General features: G+C 32.6%; 1 protein-coding gene across 1 annotated transcript in view; it reads left to right on the top strand.

Moving 5' to 3' along the window:
* Positions 1-17,606, top strand: part of LOC106142224 (synaptotagmin-15) — a 37,012-nt gene extending 19,406 nt beyond the window's left edge. Inside the window, exons 5-12 of the mRNA XM_060949006.1 lie at positions 1,882-2,021; positions 7,839-7,927; positions 10,543-10,667; positions 11,299-11,392; positions 12,963-13,130; positions 14,945-15,052; positions 15,366-15,582; positions 17,214-17,606. Coding sequence (XP_060804989.1) covers positions 1,882-2,021; positions 7,839-7,927; positions 10,543-10,667; positions 11,299-11,392; positions 12,963-13,130; positions 14,945-15,052; positions 15,366-15,582; positions 17,214-17,341 — 1,069 coding nt within the window. The 3' untranslated portion in view covers positions 17,342-17,606. The remainder of the gene's footprint in view (positions 1-1,881; positions 2,022-7,838; positions 7,928-10,542; positions 10,668-11,298; positions 11,393-12,962; positions 13,131-14,944; positions 15,053-15,365; positions 15,583-17,213) is intronic.
* Positions 17,607-18,390: the final 784 nt, after the last annotated feature.

Genomic DNA, 18,390 nt, shown 5'->3' with positions numbered 1-18,390 from the left:
TGATGTGAATTGCAGCGTAGATATCTCGCCACACATATTTCCATACTTTTCCATAAATAAATCAAAAGTCGTTTGAGATGATTTAAAATTTGACAGAGAGAAGAAGCCTTTCCCTTGTTCGACTTTTACAATCTACATGTGAAAGTAGCTGACATACATGTCCCTTATCTTATTCAAGATTCATCCTCACAAAACAAAAGTAGTGCGATAAATTACGTTGTATCATTAACATAGCCGAAAGTATTATGGGACTAATAAAACCCCACAGTTAGATAATTATCTTTCCTTCTCTGTATTTCTTTGAGTCATATTGTAGGGTGCGTGACAAAACTTTAAACGAACAAAAGCAGTAGCATTCTTGTCACGGATTTTTTGTTAAATATTCTCTTAACATGACAATGTCTTAAATATTTTGGTAAACTTCCTTTAAAAGTACACTATGTTTGTAGTGGAATTTCATCATGACCCCTGTTATCTTTTTGATTTCGTTATCTCATCATCTCTTTTATTTTATTCTCATCATGGCTTTGATCCTCACTTGTCCAGAGAAGATCCCGGACTAGGCCTTTTGATTGTGATCCTGGACCGGTTAAGTCAGATTTTAACACGAATCGACTCCCGTCTGACCTTTTTAACCTTAGCAGGTAACCTTACCCATATTTAATCATGAAAAAGCTGTAGTATACTAATGTCGCCTTTTATGTCACCCACGGGTTTTAGATAGAATGGGTTTTTTTAAAGTGCCGATAACCACACGACAATACATGTTCAAATTCTATCAAACCAAACCCTCAAACCTTCGTACTTGACTTGAATTCAAAAGGTAAATAATACTCGGCAACAAAGTTGAGTATTTCAGACATTAATCCCTTTCAATTCAACATCCATTATCGTCAGCTAAAACAACTGAAGCCCTCGAAATTTATATTGAATTACAAAATCCTGATAAATAAGAAATTCTTTTTGTAAACGGAGGATTAAGTTTAAGGTATAGCATTATGTACTTATTGTAGGTACTATGATGAAACAAAATAGCCATGAATTAAGTACGTAGTGTTAAAATAAAAACAAAAATGCAATAATCGTGGTTAATAGAAAGAAGTAGCCTACCTACTTATTTCGCTTAAATGTAGCCGTAAGTCTTTATTAATAATCTGTGCCATTATTTGGTCCAAACACACACAGATAAATCCAATTTCAACAATTTGTTTTAGTCTGTACAAAGTCGTATTTAAAGTAATTGAAGGTTAAACACACAAAGGAATTGCACAAGCAACGTTAAAGTTTACCGGTTTGTGGTTAACAGTTTAACTGAAACTTTGTTGGTATAAGAATATTAACTTAATGTTATATTTTGTTACTTTCATACATTGAAGTATGGAAATATGTGCTTAATATGATGAGAAACACACTCTAAGCTGGATAGCTAAATGAATATATCGTCACATCATTACATAGGTAGTAGGTACCGTTGCCCAGATGCAAAAGAATAAATATTCAGTTAAAATGCCAGGTTGCTAGCCAGTTCATTGCCTAAATAAAGAATACATACCTACATAAATCACGCATCTTTTCCGGAGGGGTAGGCGGAGACTACAGCTTTCCACTTGCCACTATCCCTGCACACTTCTTTCGTCTCATTGTAATACATTCATAACTCTTTTCATGCATGCAAAAAGAAAAGAAAAATACCGTGATTTAAAAGAAAATCTTTTAAGAAGAATACTAAGTATTCTTCTTTTAAACATTTTCATTACAAACTTTTACCTTGATTGACTTCTTCAATCTGCGCGGATAGAGACCAGGCCCTTATCTACACAAACACTACTTCTATTATCTCTGTTTGTTGCCATAAACTAGTCTTTAATCCATTGTTCACAGGACAAAAGAGGTGAACTTTTCGTTGCCAGCGCTTCGTTCATCATCACTGGGTGAACTACGTGATGTGATCAGCGTGAGCAGTCTCGGCAGCGATATCCTGTGTCCCCCTGTGCCGACACAGATGAGATCCAATTCCTTCAGTAAGTAAATGTCTTTTAATAGGAACGTCAAAATCGTTGAAGTACAAATGGTATAAAAATTAAATTCCAGAAAATTTGCGTTACGTTAGACACGTGTGATATATACGTTTTTGACTGCACATAAATAATCAAAGCGACTTTAAAATAACACTTTAAAGTGATAAAAACTAGACATCATACAACTTGCGAGTAAGTAGAGGTAATTTATCGAACGCTACGCATCTAGTATGGCAGAACTGTGTAACACGCGCAAGTACAAATATTTGCTTACTTGAATGCTTTTAGAGTTGCGACCCTATGTCATGGAGGTCATCCAACCTTTATCAAACTTATATTTACTACCAAACTAAACATGTTCAGGATATTCGATAGAAAATATTCTTCTGATATTTTATTTAATAGAGTATTTGAAAGTATTTATCTTGTACTTTGAAAAGATATACCTTTAATTCAGATTTGTGTGGGTGTAACAAAAGCTCCATCACCTTACACCTCCAGTAAATATGAAGCAGATTATTCTTAACTCCAATTTTACGCCTTCATTTGTAGTAAATTAAAAGCAGATTTTATGAAATTCTGAGTGCTTAAATAAAGTAATTGAATTCCAGATCCTTTACTTCGAATTAAAACTTTTTTTAATTGAACTGATAGGTAGTTAGGTAAAGCAGTATTGTTGCCGTTTAATTTGCAAAGCGTGATATAACTGCTTGGTATAAAATATACATAGTAAAATTATTATGATTACTAGAAAAAGAAATATTCAAATTAGTAAGAAAACATTTAAAATCTTTCTTCAAATCTGTTGACCGTGTTTACCCCTTAGGGAAAAGAAACGCATAACGTAGGTATGTGGAAAATGATAGAATAAAGTGGGAGACTTAGCATTTTATATCAAACATGCAAGAGTGTGTAACTACTCTAATCCAAATTTAAAAAATAAAAGCACTAGATAGCCTTTTATTCATAAATACATTTTATCGTGTAAACATAACGTGTTGTTAAGGTTATCCTCAGGAACAATTTAATTAGCGCACCACGGCGGCACGAACGAACGGCAAAGGTCAACTTAACTGCATTATTTAATAATTATGAGTTTAAGTAATCGTACTTTTCATTATATATTTCAGTTTAACCAAACATCTTAGAAAATCTATCACCATCATTTCATTCAATGAATTGTCATGTCAACATTTATTTATTTTTTTTCATTATTTAGATAATACAGTAATATGTGTTTACGTTATTGGTTTTGCATTTACACAAATACTTGTTATAGATGTAAACTGTACATGATAAATATAATGTAAAACTGTTTGTAAACAAATAAAGAGAAAAAAAAAAAAACATTGAAATTTCACATTTATAGTTACAGACACAGGTTAGGGAAATTAACCAGTATTATTTTTTCTGAGATATTATATTTAGATAGAAGCACTTGTCTTTGTTGTGTTTTCTACCTCAGTAGCATTATAATGATCCAAGAATAAAAATGTTTGTTTGTTTGTAATATCTTAATCATAAAGTTAACTTTTTTTCAATTTCGTACTTTATTTTTTTATTAAAGTACGATACTCAGAAAAAATGTCTTGGTAAAGTCCACGGTGGGATCCGGTTAAAGCCGGATATTTTTGCAAAGCTTCTAAAGAAGATCCACCGATGTGATAGATAAATTATTACAATGAGAGTATAAACATTGAAGCTTGCATGGAAAAATTCATGAATGAATATGAATCAAGGGACGTGTAAGGATTATGGCGAGTGGAAATATGAAGATAAACCGACATCTTCTGGAAAAAGGCATTATCACATGTTTGTATGTATGTTATATCTAAAGTTTACCTATATACAAACATATAATGACGCATTTCTATAAATGAATAACGTCTAAACTTAAATTCTACTGTTTTATTTAAACGCAAATTAACGAGCAAAACATACCCGTAGAAGAACAAAGCACAAATATATTGAAATAGAACATGGAACCCAATATAACTACTCTTTTGTTATAGTTATAAATCGTAGGTATGTGAGTTCTCTCTAAAACAATTCGTACACACGAATATCAAATCTATTGTTCCGTTTGTTCCGTTTCACGAACGCCATATGTAAATTGAAACGAAATATTTCAGTGACGGAATTGACTTTTCTCGTTTAGAATATGATAAATGCCGGTTCGTCCGGGGATTATTTTGTTCGCAATATAGTCACTTTAGTGAATCTTTTTCAACAATTCGTCATCATTTTTTTTACTATTTGTCACGATTTCTTTCTCTCCCTCGAGTTAGATAGTTTTTTTAGTCATGTGAAGATGATATGCACGATGATAGAGGCGTAATTTGATGATTATAATTAGGTATGCTTTCATACCGCCGATGACCACGATGCAGTATTCTGTAAGTCAAGTAATGGCACAGAGTTAATTCCACATGACCTCCGCAGCTCTTTACATAGAGTAACAATTCTGTATTCTGACTATACACAATTAATAAATAATGGTATAGATGTATGAATTACTATAAAAAAAAACTAGTTTTCGCAAAACGTGTACGTAAATATTTTATAACTGCCTACATAACCGAAAAGGATGAATAATTAAATTGGTTACCGCGTTCAAATAAATTGGAAAAGTTTGGACACTTGTTTTTGTATATCTCATGAAGATGAGGATTTTGAGGAAATATAATTACTTTGTGTACTTTTTATGCTAAATTAACCCCGAATATTAGTAACTACCTTAACTGTAACCTTTACTTAACTTTTTAATTTATTTATGCATGTCAATGTATTTTTATAAATGAGTACACAAAAATCACTTTAAATTCAGATCAAAATAAAGAAAAGAGAAATATACTGGTATTAATGAGTTCTGTCTCAAATCACTTTTGTTTTAGTCTGCTGTTTAGATTTATTTGATATTTGACTCTAATTCTATGCGTTTTTGATTATAAATCTAACACCAATTTTGTAGTAACAGAATATTGGTCTTGTTACATCATTTCAAAGGCGAGCCTTGTTAGTAAACATATCTTATATTTGCTTGTTTCAACAAAGGGTCAGTTTAACGTCGTTCACTCCGTTTACTGACCACGCCTTAGTCTTCTTTGAATCTATAATTTTGATGGATAGCTTTATTTAATAAGTAACCAGGCAAAGCCAAAATAACAACACTTGAAAACTGGATGGCTTTGATGGAATGGTATTTATGCATTTTGATTAGGACAATCATTATTAATATAGGTAGCATAGATATATTCTTAAACATAAATATAATCACGTCGTAAATACTTTGCAGGGTAGACAGAGCCAAACCAAAAGACTTGAAAATACTTAAGGCCACTTAAACATCTGCTTTAGCAACAATTACGAGTTCATGAGATAAAGCCTAATGACAGATGAACAGCATACTCACTCTGGATATGGAAACCGAAAAATTTTATGAGAGTTAGCATACTTTTTATATATCATTTAATTTTACTTACTTTCGTTAAATACCACAGAGCATTTAAGTCTTTTGTCCCCGACTTAGGATTGGCTCGAAATTACAAACTCTGTACATAGTCCCGATATAAATTCATAAACCAATCAGACCCAATTAGCAGTCGAATGTAAACCAAAACACAATGGGAACCCACAACTTAAGAGATACCGTATTTAGATAGATTAAATTTAATAATTCTGGTAACGGGGCTCTTGTTTATGCCTAACGAACATGAATTGATCTAAGAATTAGGATGTTAATATGCATGGTTCATTAGTGATATTGAAAGCAACGTATCTCTATATTGAGAACACGTAGAATTTGTAAAACTTATTCACATAATTTAAGAAACCTGGAAGTGTTACTATGAATTAATTAAATTTTATATTATAAATATACTGCAACAAATGATTTATTTTAATCTGTGCTTTTATAATTGCTGGAAAAGTGCTGACAAATGTAAACATTTTTTCAGTACATTAAAGCCTAATTAATGGTAACGCTCTTAATTGTAATACCGTATAGTAAATATTAATTAGGTGCTGAATCAGTCGATTTATAATTAATCCAGTGTTTGCAGTTTATTTTGTATTTTATTTTCATAAATCCGTGTACGGAAAACTACGCTTTTAGATAACGTATTACGAAGATACAACATTATTAAATAAATCAATGGTTGAGCGGTTATGTGGAATCTTTCCGCGACAATGTACCTTGGAGAACGACAAATGGGAAGGAGATTGCAGGTAGATTGTAAACAAAATGAAATAGTTTATAATTAAATAGCCTTGAATGATGATCAATAAAAGCATGGCATGCTTTTATCTTTTCCTGGTAATTTTAATAATTTACAATAAATAAATACTCGTAAATGAAGCAGTGATGTGACTTTAGTAATTATTATTTTATAGTTATTTATTTGCACAAATTAATGACAAAATGTATGTGTCTAGTTCATGGGTAAATTTTATGAGTATTCATAATAGTGGATAGGTGTGACACAAAGTGATCGTTGAAAGGGGACGCTATATAATTAATGGATAAAAGCCTGTGGTTCAGCGCCCACTTAATATATGACTCTACTTCCATCAAACTAAATGTATATTGGTTATACATATATGTATATAGTATATTGGTAACGAAAGCAGTTAAAGTACGAAAAACGAAAGTGTTATATTTTATCAAATGATGAGCGCAAATTCTTCATCATTAATTTATATAAAACTTTAATTTTTTTTTTATATATTTTATTACATTTTTTATAGTGCCGTGTGGTACCAAGAAAAATAAGAATAGGACCACTGCGCCACAATCCCATGGATTTCGTAAAAGGCGACATAGGGGTAGGCTTTTAAACTTGGTATTCTTCTTTTAAGCGATGGGCTAGCAACCTGTCACTATTTGAATCTCAATTCTATCATTATGCCAAGCAACTGAACGTGGCCTATCAGTCTTTTCAAAACTGTTGGCTCTGTCTACCCCACAGGGGATAAAGTTGTGAGCATATGTTTTTATGTTTTTGTTTTCTTAAATAATAAACTTAATCAATTTGGGGCCATTCGACTTATGTCAACGATGTACTAAGTGAATTAATTATACTTGTTCTCGTTCCAAATATTAATTTTCATTTAAATATTCAAGTTCGGATTTTTTTATTATTTTTTGCGCAAAATGTAGTATACTTATAACGCAAATATCCAGTTGTGGACACGACACAAGCAACCCTCTACTAAATATTCATAAAGTAGCAGTCAAATGTTATAACAAAAATACACAAGTATATTTTGTAAGATTTGTTTGCGAAAAAAGAACCGCAAGGCTTAAAATATCCAATTTATCAAGTTAACGATTCCGAAGTGATCCTTCGAGGATAATCCTGCAAAGGTCAGAGTTGCCGGCTCAATAAGAATGAATAATTATATGTAATTCAATTTAAATTTAATCCCAGTAACGTAAACACTATAGATATACTTGAATAATATTTTTAATGGGAATTGGTTTTGCTTGGGCTGTGAAAAAATATCCTTTGTTGTAAATGAGGCATTAGCCCTATTTCCAATCTGTGACTGACATAGATATATATATATCACGTCTTTACGGGGTAGACACGGCCAAAAGTCGCGAAAATACTTGAAGGTCACATTCAGCTAGATGACTTAACGATTATTGACGAAAATCTGTTCATAATTGGCCGTTGGTTAAAAATTGGCAATGAGAATTAGAAAAGGCCGATTAATTGCGCAACAGAATAAAAAAATGATCGACTAGAAAATCTTCTCCTTTTTTTTTAAAGTCGGTTGAACAAATAACAGTATTTTTATTGTTAAATTTAATTGCAGCTAACACAGCTGATCTGGGAGTACTGGATCCGTCACTTTACAAGCCTGACTGTCCTGACGAAGATTTGCTATGGCCTGAAGGGCATGTGGTAAGTAGATACATATTAATGGAATTACCATGGCATGGTTTTGCTTTATTTTATACATTCAGTAACAAAATACGTAAACATTAACCACATTAAGTCAAAATGTTTATTTAAATAAATTTTGTCAATAAACGTCCATTTTAATTAACGTGGAAACCACATTTAATATTGCTGTGTGTTATTTTAAATGTTAACTTCAAATGAAAGAAAAATCTTTCGTAAGTAATCGTAAAAGCTTGTCTTCTCCCGTTTAGAAAATAAACATATTCAAAAAACAACAGTCATTTTTGAGGCCTTGGGTTAAAGGAGGAAATTAAAATAAATTACCTGACCTGAGTAGGTATAATTAATATGGTGGGAGGGTGACGCTTAATTGAGTTTGTTCCGGGTTTTCCTACAAGCCATTATTCTTACCTCACTTTTCTTTTTCAAATTAGGTTTATCGTTCGTTAAGATATATAAAATATTCAGCTAATTCAAGGTAAAGTTTCGTAGCAAACAGTAATAAATACAGATAACATGCTTTCGCATTTATAATATTACTATCATAATGTATGACAGTATAATGTTGTAAGGATTGTTCTTAAATATAAACTGACACCATGTTGCACATTAGTCTGATAATCCCTATATACTAAAAAACGATGAACTTATTTCGAAAACGCATTAAGAACGTAAATTAAGCTATACTTATGTAGAGCATAAGTCTATCGAATAATTTGGATTGATTGTCTGCTGTAACATAGAATCTATATACGCCTTTCGACACGTTTAATCGATGCTTATTAATAACATATCGCTCGATTAATTATTCATAGCATGTTCATTATAATGCTTCGAAATATATGCCAGACAAACAGTGAACATGACCTTTGCATGTCAAAGTAATGTTGAATACAAATATATATTTATGTATGTATAAAAATTCAAAATACTTGATTTGATACTTAAAAACTAACCAACATAAATATGACTCCTAGCATTTTATTTCTTGGACAAATATTGTTCATATATAGATAATTATATAAATTAATTCTTCTTTAAAGTAAATAATCAACATTAAAAAAAATCCCTGTCTTCTTAAAGTTAAAATCTTAAGATGCAAAAATTAACTAACGTAAACCACTGACTTTAAAAATGATTGCAGTGGTTGTTGTAAAAAAGAAACAACATGTTTTTCTGTTACACATAAATGATGTTACAACATAAAATGGGCACTTATAGATTTTAGATAAAAGAACACGTCAAAATCTTATTACTCAGAGCAACAACTGCATAAATATTATATAAATAAAAGAACCCCATTTTTAAGTTGAAGATTATTTCATTCTTTGGTTCCCAGGTGTTTTATTACGACATAAAAAGGACACCTCATTTTTCATAATCCGTCATGCCACGACCACAAGCCGTCACAAATGACCTTTAATATGAATTTAGCAGAGGAATGTTATTTGATAATTTATGAACGACGTTTAGTTTGTAGCATGTTTTTATCATCTCTAGGGCATCCATCATCATTCTGGCGTAAGCCTCAGTTGCGTGATCACCTTTCCAAAGGGCAGGCTGAAGTGCGTCTTTGACTACAATCTATGGAATTATAACAAAAATAATGAACATAACATGTTAACAGAAAGAAAATAAAAAGGAACAATGCTCGCACTGCAAACTTTATAAGTTATATCTATTATACAATACACGCGGGCGAAACTGTGGGTCAAAGCTAGTGTAAAATACAAACTAGACAATATCTACAAAGGTGGCTCACACTGAAATAGACGATATATTTTATACAAAAAATACAAACAATGTCAGCACTATTACACCTTTCGCGTATTAAATTTTTCGCAAATAAATTATTACAGTTTTTACAGTCGGGATAACTCGTCGTTTAATGTACGAAACGATTTTTAATTTCCGAAATTAAAAATCGTCTTCTGTGTGCGAAATTTCACGCTGATTGGTCAATTATATAAAGGGTGGACAGGAAAGAAAAAAAAGCTGCCCGTTATTAAACATTACTGAGGTGACTGGATGTTATTAAGGTCCTAAAGGGTACAAAAAGAGACACTAAAACGGAAACCATCAGCCTTCTATTTCGCGTTGGACATTATTCGTCAGTAGTCGCGACATGGCTCGACACTATATCATTCGAAATCGGACATTGGTACACTTGGTTTGTTCCTCTTTGTACACCTTGATTAAACGAGATTAGTCCCTAGTATCGCGCTATAATTTCCCTTGTAACATCTCTTCACTATAATGGAAGCAGCTCTAAACTGGTGACTTTGCCAATTGTGCGAAATGCGAAGTGCAAATGCGAAACGTCTATTTTCCACACGGCTGAAGTACAGGACCTGAGGGAGAATAGAGCCGTTTATAAGAAATTTAAATACATGACATTTCATAAAAATCAGTCAATAGTAAACGGAGCTAAAGAAACGTTTAAATGTTTGGTAACAGTAAATCAATCAAAAAGTGAAGTTCTAAGATTCATTTTAAAAGCGAAGATCCATCAATTCACCAAGTTTCCAGTCAACAACTTATTGACCCAAGTGGAATACACCGCTGATACGAGTATGAGGTGTCGCTGTAATTGGCTTTCCATTTGATTTCCCTAGGGCCGTGTGTGGTTCACGGTGAAATACGAGTCAAGCACCGAGCGGCTACAGGTGCATATCATAAAGGCGAAGCACCTCCCTTCTCGCACGCCCGCGCTGGCCAACGCATGCGATCCGTACATCAAGTGAGTAATTCGCCTTAATTGCTGTAATTGCGTTCGGTAGTGGAATTCAGGGTTCCTGTTTCATGTATAGATAACATGTCGTACTTGTACAGATACATTGGTCTATACTTTGGCATTAAAGTCTGAGATGGAACTAATTTCCTCCCTCATCGGAGAAGCGGAAATGACGACGGACTGCCTCTGCCTATGACCACAATCCAGAACCATTGTTGCTTTTATTATTTTGCAATGTACAGTCACATACAGGAAAGTCCCTATGGTTTTGATTTGTGTCAAAAGAAGTCGGCGTCTCTCTGTAAGTGACTGTACATATTTGAATCATTTACAAAAAAAGTAATACATTATGTCAGACGGTAAACAAATGCAAAAGTCCTATTTACAATTTGCTGAACTTCTACTAAGGTAAGGTAACTACATGTACAATACCTAAATACAACATACGTACAATTTGTACTAGGTTACAAAAAACTTACTACAAGCCGCAGTTACCAAGTCACAATATATTCTCATTAACGCAAGGCATAATTAAAATGAAACGCTATTTTCATACGTATTTCAGACAGTAATTTATCCTTGTCATTTAGCTATGTCGCCAACATTGCTGTAGACTTAAATTACCATTTTTATTCAGGATCCAACTGATGCCAGATGAAAGGAGAGTGCTTCAAACGAAACAAAAAAAGAAGACGTGCAATCCGTTCTTTGATGAAACCTTTGTCTATCAGGTGAGCGTCTTGACTTAATAAATAAGTGGGCTCAAAGTGATTTTGATCTAGGCTCTTAGACCTGAAAAGTAAGGTATAGGTAAAACAATAAATATATGTATGGTTATTATTTCCCACTAGACACTTTTCTATTCAAATAAACCATAACGACTGCTTTTATATCTAAATCCTCAATTATCAATCCATTTATTTGTTTTTGATATGTATTAATGTGTGTGAGATATTTAAACTGGCACTCGCAGTGTCAATACAAATTTTTATTTAACAATGCTAAGAATTTTCATTAAGGTAAAGCAAATACACTTTGCAACATTCTCAGTTTGATATTCTACGCACGGTTACAGGAATATGACTAGTTAAAACGTTTTATTTTCCTCCTCATAACCTCATTAAACTAACAAGGCACCAACGTTATAATAAATTGCTTGCCACGATTTTCCCTTTTCAACCCTCTTCAAAAAGTAATATTTTTTTAACGAAACCAGAAAGTTAATCAATTTGGAGCATGTTGTGAATACGTGTTTGATTTGATGTTGAAAAGTATGAAAAGGTCTTAAAATTACGACATATTATAAATTTTATTACCGCCACCGGTAAAACTAGCTATTTAAAAAAATATTTTGTTTGTGACAAACAAATAAATTAAAAAAAAAACAGAACAAATTGATAAACCAGAATTACAGGAGTAATGCTTCCTCGGTACAATTCTATGAAAAGCTCAAAAACGCCCGAGACTTCCAAAGGCGATCGCTTCTAACCCTGTATCAGGGCGGGTTTAATCAAGTTAATGGAGAATTTAGCTTTCGTACATGGCATTAATTGGGCTCGCGTCGCAATATATTGACAGCATTTATGGAACATTAATAGAGAGACCACAGAATTATTAATGGATCTGACATTATGTGGAAATATCTTTGTCTCTGAAAATTCACAATAGTAATTATGGAGAACTTCGTTGCCGCTATGTTGAAAAAGTCCTTACAATGAATTGCTATTTTAGCACAAATATACTCGTATTAATAGTTCACCTACCAACTATTTAGTAATTCAAGCTTCGCAATGAAGTTTTCCAAATAATGTATCGTCGAAATATCAAGTGTCAAAATTGTCGAAACAATTTTGTAAATATATAAATAATTTATTCTTCTTAGAAATGTTGAAAACCTTTTCAGTGGAATATATTGATCATAATCAAGAATTTGTCTCATTAGTGAAACGAAAATATCAAAAGTATGATATTTTTCTCATATAATTTTCTAAAAGTATTTCAGAGTTTCTATTTTAATATCTAATTGGTAGGTTTTGTTAATTTGTTAATAGTGTTTGTTATAAATAACATTCTCATTCTTCCTCCTAGTTTCTACGAGTAGTTCCGGTTACACCCTCACCTCTCTGGAAAGGAGCTCTGGGCATGCCTCTTACCATCACGCATTTTAACCGGGTACCTTACCTATTCCACCACCGACGCTGTCATTTTCATTATCATTCGAAAGGCAAATACCCTAGCAGTCGACATTCAATACCTGAAATTATAGTAAAATATGTATATGTCTTTACATTTTCCCCCTAGATACCTCCGGGCAAATTGGAAGGCCTAACTCTGAAACTGTCAGTGCTGGACGTCGGCAGGGTGGGGAAGGGAAAGCAGCTGATTGGTCACGTGATTCTTCCTCTCAGTGAGTTGGAGGGGGTAGCACCTGATGAAGAGCCACAGCTCTATAAGATGGATGTGGAAAAGGTTAGTATTATTAACTACTAATAACCCTAAGCCCGCTAGGAGGTAGGGTTGTCTATATCTTCCCCATCATTGCACCCATCAGAACTGGGCGCGAAGAAGTAGGAACAGTAGCTCGTTCACCAGGTACCGCAATGCACCAGGGCGCTTCTCGCCGACATGATAGGTTATGAGCGTAGCATCCGGTCGCGATTTTGTATTGGTCGCATTGCTAAAAGGCAAACTCCAAGTGTAGGTTCGTCCCACCTGGGAGCCTCTTGTGAGCTTTTGCCGAAAAGGCTGTGAGAGGAACATCATGCCTACGCCTAAAAATGTCCCGCTGTAATAGTGAATGCAAACTAACTACGTTCTCATAGTACAACATTTTTTTTGAACTATGTGGACATACATATACATCACTTTTTTATATTCCCTCTTGTGAATGTTGACCTCGGTTGCGGTGAAAACGGACAAACACTTTCTCATTTATGAAATTACTTTGTTCTTCAAACAATACTATCAATAGAATTTTTTTCCTTAAACTATCGATAGTCGGTTATATTGAGCGGTAACAATTGGCAATCTGTCACTAATTCAATCTCAACTGTATCATTAAGCCAAACCACTGAACGCGGTCTATCATTTTTTTTAAGACTGTTGACTCTGTCTATCTGGCAAGGGATACATGCATACATATACACGTCACTATATGTATGTATAGATTGGTAATATTGCGGGTCAAACGTCATATCATGTGATAAACCATCACTTATCATCTCCGATTCGTGGTTATATGCGAATGGACCTACTCCACGGACGGAATAGAAGAGCAGATATACTTTCACTAAAATTCTTACTTTACATATTGGTGTTAAAATATTTTTTAACATTACTATCCTACGAGAAATTACCTTTCAAGATCGGGTGAATAGATTGTGTTTTTGAATTTAAATACTTATAAACATTTCTGTATGAATAGTTTTGCGACTAGATCGGGCTATAGACTAATATTGATTTCTGAATGTAATTTTTTACTCGAAATTACAGAAAAAGTTAACATAATTGTGATTACTTCGGTGATTGGATAAGAAAAATTTGGTTTATAACATTGTAAAGTAAAATTGTGTCTTTTATGTGTAAATCTGAAATATTTATATTTAAATATAAATACGTTATTGTTCTCCTGATTTTTATAGCTATATTATATACGTGTTATGTAGCGATGCAGGTTTTGTTTGTTACTCTTGAACATTGACAAAAAATCATTATTGTCATTTAGCAGTATAGTACAATTTGAATTGCTACATTTCCTTATAGATTGCAAGCCAACTTCTCACATGGTGATTAGCCCACATATGAATTTGTACTACGGCTAAATGTGTTTATATGCAGACGATTAAAACAAATATAAACCACACCTGTGTTTTATTGATTTTAGCCACAACCATGTTATGTAGGCCCGCTGCGTTTGACAACGATTAATTTCATGTTTAGCCATCGTTGCGGTCAATGAAATTAATTAAGGTGAAGTTTCAGTTAGAGGTTACATACGAGTATCAAGTCTTTATACCAGATGGTTTTAACTAAATAAATATGGTTTTTGTTTTGTATGTTTGCATCTCTATAATAATGTTGTAAATGGCCAAAACTTAAATGTGATAACAAATATTTATTACAATATATTATAAAAATTCTCAAGGCAGATGTCGAAACTTTCCAACAATCTTATAGTATTAGAAGGTGCACGTACAGATTTTTCGCCACTCGGCAATACGGTAATCTTACTTATTGTTACAGACATAGCTGGGGTTATTTTTAATGCATCGTATTTCCTACAGGAAATTCAAGATCCAACGTCCGACCTTGGGGAGATTTTAGTGTCGTTGCTGTATAACGAAAACTTACACAGACTAACTGTGACAGTCATAGAGGCACGAGGTCTGAAGGTAAGTTTCATGGTTATAGATATTAAGTACATATATAGCGGTAGTCGGCCGTGGGGAGATTATAATTGAGATTATTTTGAATCTATTTGGATATGGATATACCGGAAGTCGCTTAAGTCGCTTCATGCAAAAACAATTTATCTATCAATCTAAGATCGTGGTATCGACAATTTCCCTGTTCCTCTCCGCAAGGTAACTAAGGCCAAGAAGTTGGTGATGATGAGCTGGAGCAGGTATTATAAAGAAGAGAGTTAATTTTAACCATTCTTTGAACTCCATATCGACAAATACTAAAGTGTTGCTATTATTTCAGTTGGACCCATCATCAAATAGACACGAGATGGTAGTGCGCGTGACACAAGAACGTGCGTGTCGCGGGGTGCGCGCGCGCCGCACCGAGGCGGTCGAGGTGACAGACGACGGTTGCGCATTGGTTTCCGAATGTTTCAACTTTAGGCTGAAGGCCGATGAACTCCACACCACTAGCGTCACAGTGCAAGCCTTGCAGCCACACTCTGTTTATGCTAAAGGTATGATATTGACATAATTCAATTATTTAATTACATAATTCTGAATCTACTTACGAGTATTTATCACGATTCGTTCATAGAAGATATAATATAATTTTCGGGTGATGAAAAATTGTGTCATCGACCGTTCAAACACTTAACAACCACATATGACAAGTTGAAACCTCATAATTTATATTTTGGCGTAAAAGTATGTTTGATGGATAGAAATAGATTTATTTTCATAATAGGGTACAAGGTTCCGCTTAACGACGTCAATATAACTTATTATTTAATCTACAACATTTTCAAAAGTGCAAGAAAGAGAGGAGGAGAAATAACCAAGTGAATAAATATGAAATGTATGACTTTTATCAGATACGTTGTCAGACGGGGATGAGATAAACTGGTAACATTGGACGAATTTCAAATCACGTCTGAATATTCGCCCATTTGCATAATTTTGAATACATTTCGTACAGGAAAGTATTTGAACAAAATTGACGTAGCAGATTGCACACATGTGAAAAAATGTTGTTTTATTTATTATTTTGAAGATATATACACTAGGTACACGATGCTCGAATTAAAATGTTTTAGATAGAGAATAGTTACAGATAGAGCATCTGTAACTATTCTCTATCTAAAACATTCATACTTATATATTTAATTATTTAAAAGATCTCATCATGTCCTACTTTTATAATTAAGTGCCTGAGTTGACGTAAACATATGAAATAAAATTTCATTCAAAAACCCATGTCTTCTTGACGTGGGTCTATCCTGGGTTAATTTGAAGATTTGCTGATGTCAACCGCAGACAACGTTGAAGGTTTTGTAGTTCATTCATGTATGAATATTAATGCGTAAACTGTTTTTTTTGATACGAAATTAAATTTTAAGTATTTGTCGATGCTATGGATTAACATTTACCACTAATAGGTATTTAATTTTTTTAAATTGTAATCAAAAGTTTTTCTTTAAAGTATAGTCCTTGCACCTAATGAGACAAATTAAGCCTATTTACATTTATGTAAATTTTTTATATAACACAATTTTCCAAAAGCATTATTAATCTTGGCCGTATAGCCGAATGTGGCCTTCCAATCTTTTCGAGAATGTGGGCTCTGTCTACCCTGTAAGGGATGAAGACGTCAATGTGTGTATGCATAAAGATCAGTAATAAACACGTACCTATAACTTTCCGTTCGCGCCTAAATTTATTAAAGGATGGAAAGTTCACAACTTTGGCAAGGGAGAATTTATATCTCAAAGGATTATTTTACCTCCATAAATTTTCATTTTGAGTGAAGCCTAGAAATACAAAATGTACGTACTTAATACATAATAGAACGGTCTATAAGAAAAATATGAAACTTTTAAGATATTAGTTTTCATATTATTCTTTTTTGCTAATTTGTTATTTTATATGTCTACTTAAAATAACATTTTTCGTCTTTGAGACCAAAGTTAGCAATACATTTCTTAACATAAATTACCTATCATGATTTGTTTTACATCTATGTTGAAAGCAATTTTCACATTTATACTGAATAAAATAAATATTATTTTATTATTCAGAATTAATATTATTTAGTGACTTTTCACTACAGTTTTAGATTAAAAAAAGTAAAACAATATCGTTGTTTCAGATCGACTGCTCGGCAAATTCGTGCTCGGCTCGTATATGTTCGCAAGAGGGCGCGCACTCCAACACTGGAACTCCGCTCTGGCAACCCCAATGGAACAAGTCAAACAATGGCATCCGCTCACTAACTAAAACCCGGCCAATTCTAATATGTACCGATATCATTACTCTAAGCTATATTAAAAAGAATATTTAATTGGACGTATTTAGACAGTTAAACCATGATATTTTAAACGTACAAGATCTTTTTGACAGTTCTTTCGAATTTTCATGCGCACTCATCTGTCATAAAACTAACAATGCAATATTAGAATTAAAACATTTTCCATACATTTTATTGGTCTTTGAAATTGCAACATATCTTATACTAAAATTAAATTCGACTTACTATTTATAATAAAAAAAACACCAATATTTTTGTAATTCCCTATTTACAATACTACTTGTATTCTAAAAAATGTACTCAACTTGTATTCGGATCTTGTAGATATTTTGAAAGTAAACGGTTTTGTATGTATATTATTATGAATTATTTTTTAATTAGTGTTTGGTGAGAGTAGCTTATTGAATTTATTCTTTATTCGTATATTCTTTACTAAACACCAATTAGAGTGTTAAAGAGTCATAATTATTTCGAGGCTGGTAGTATGTACTAGGCTAATGTATAAATTTATTATTTCTCAGGTATATTATTTCGCAGACTTATGTATTTTGTGGAAGTGTGCAGTTTATGCAATATAGGGTTGAGAGTATTACCTGGCTAATAGATTAAAAAAATTACATATATGATATTGCTCAAAATATTTTCTAGTACACCCTACTCGCACTCATTATATTATAATTTTTATTAATTTCATTACCTTCGAAATTTGGGTTAAAAGATGACTCATTAATCATATAATATAACTTAGTAAGTACTTTATATAATATGTACTTCCATATTTATGTTTAGTAGCTATTATGTATAACAATATAGGAGTATCGTGTAATTATATTTAATATATATGTCAGATATGATAAAATATTCGGTAATTGTAAAATTATCTTTAAAACTTATGAAAGTATTTATAAATGTTTATTGATTTAATATTGCCAATGTATTAAGTAGGTATATTGATATCGAGCAAATGATCAAAAATAAAGATTGTAACGCCAAATTGGTGAAAACGCTTGTTTCATTT

The sequence above is a fragment of the Amyelois transitella genome, chromosome 17 (assembly GCF_032362555.1).
Source record: "Amyelois transitella isolate CPQ chromosome 17, ilAmyTran1.1, whole genome shotgun sequence".
NCBI classification, from domain to species: Eukaryota; Metazoa; Arthropoda; class Insecta; order Lepidoptera; family Pyralidae; genus Amyelois; species Amyelois transitella.
The sequence above is the reverse complement of the archived record's forward strand: the minus strand, read 5'-3'. Positions and strand labels throughout refer to the sequence as shown.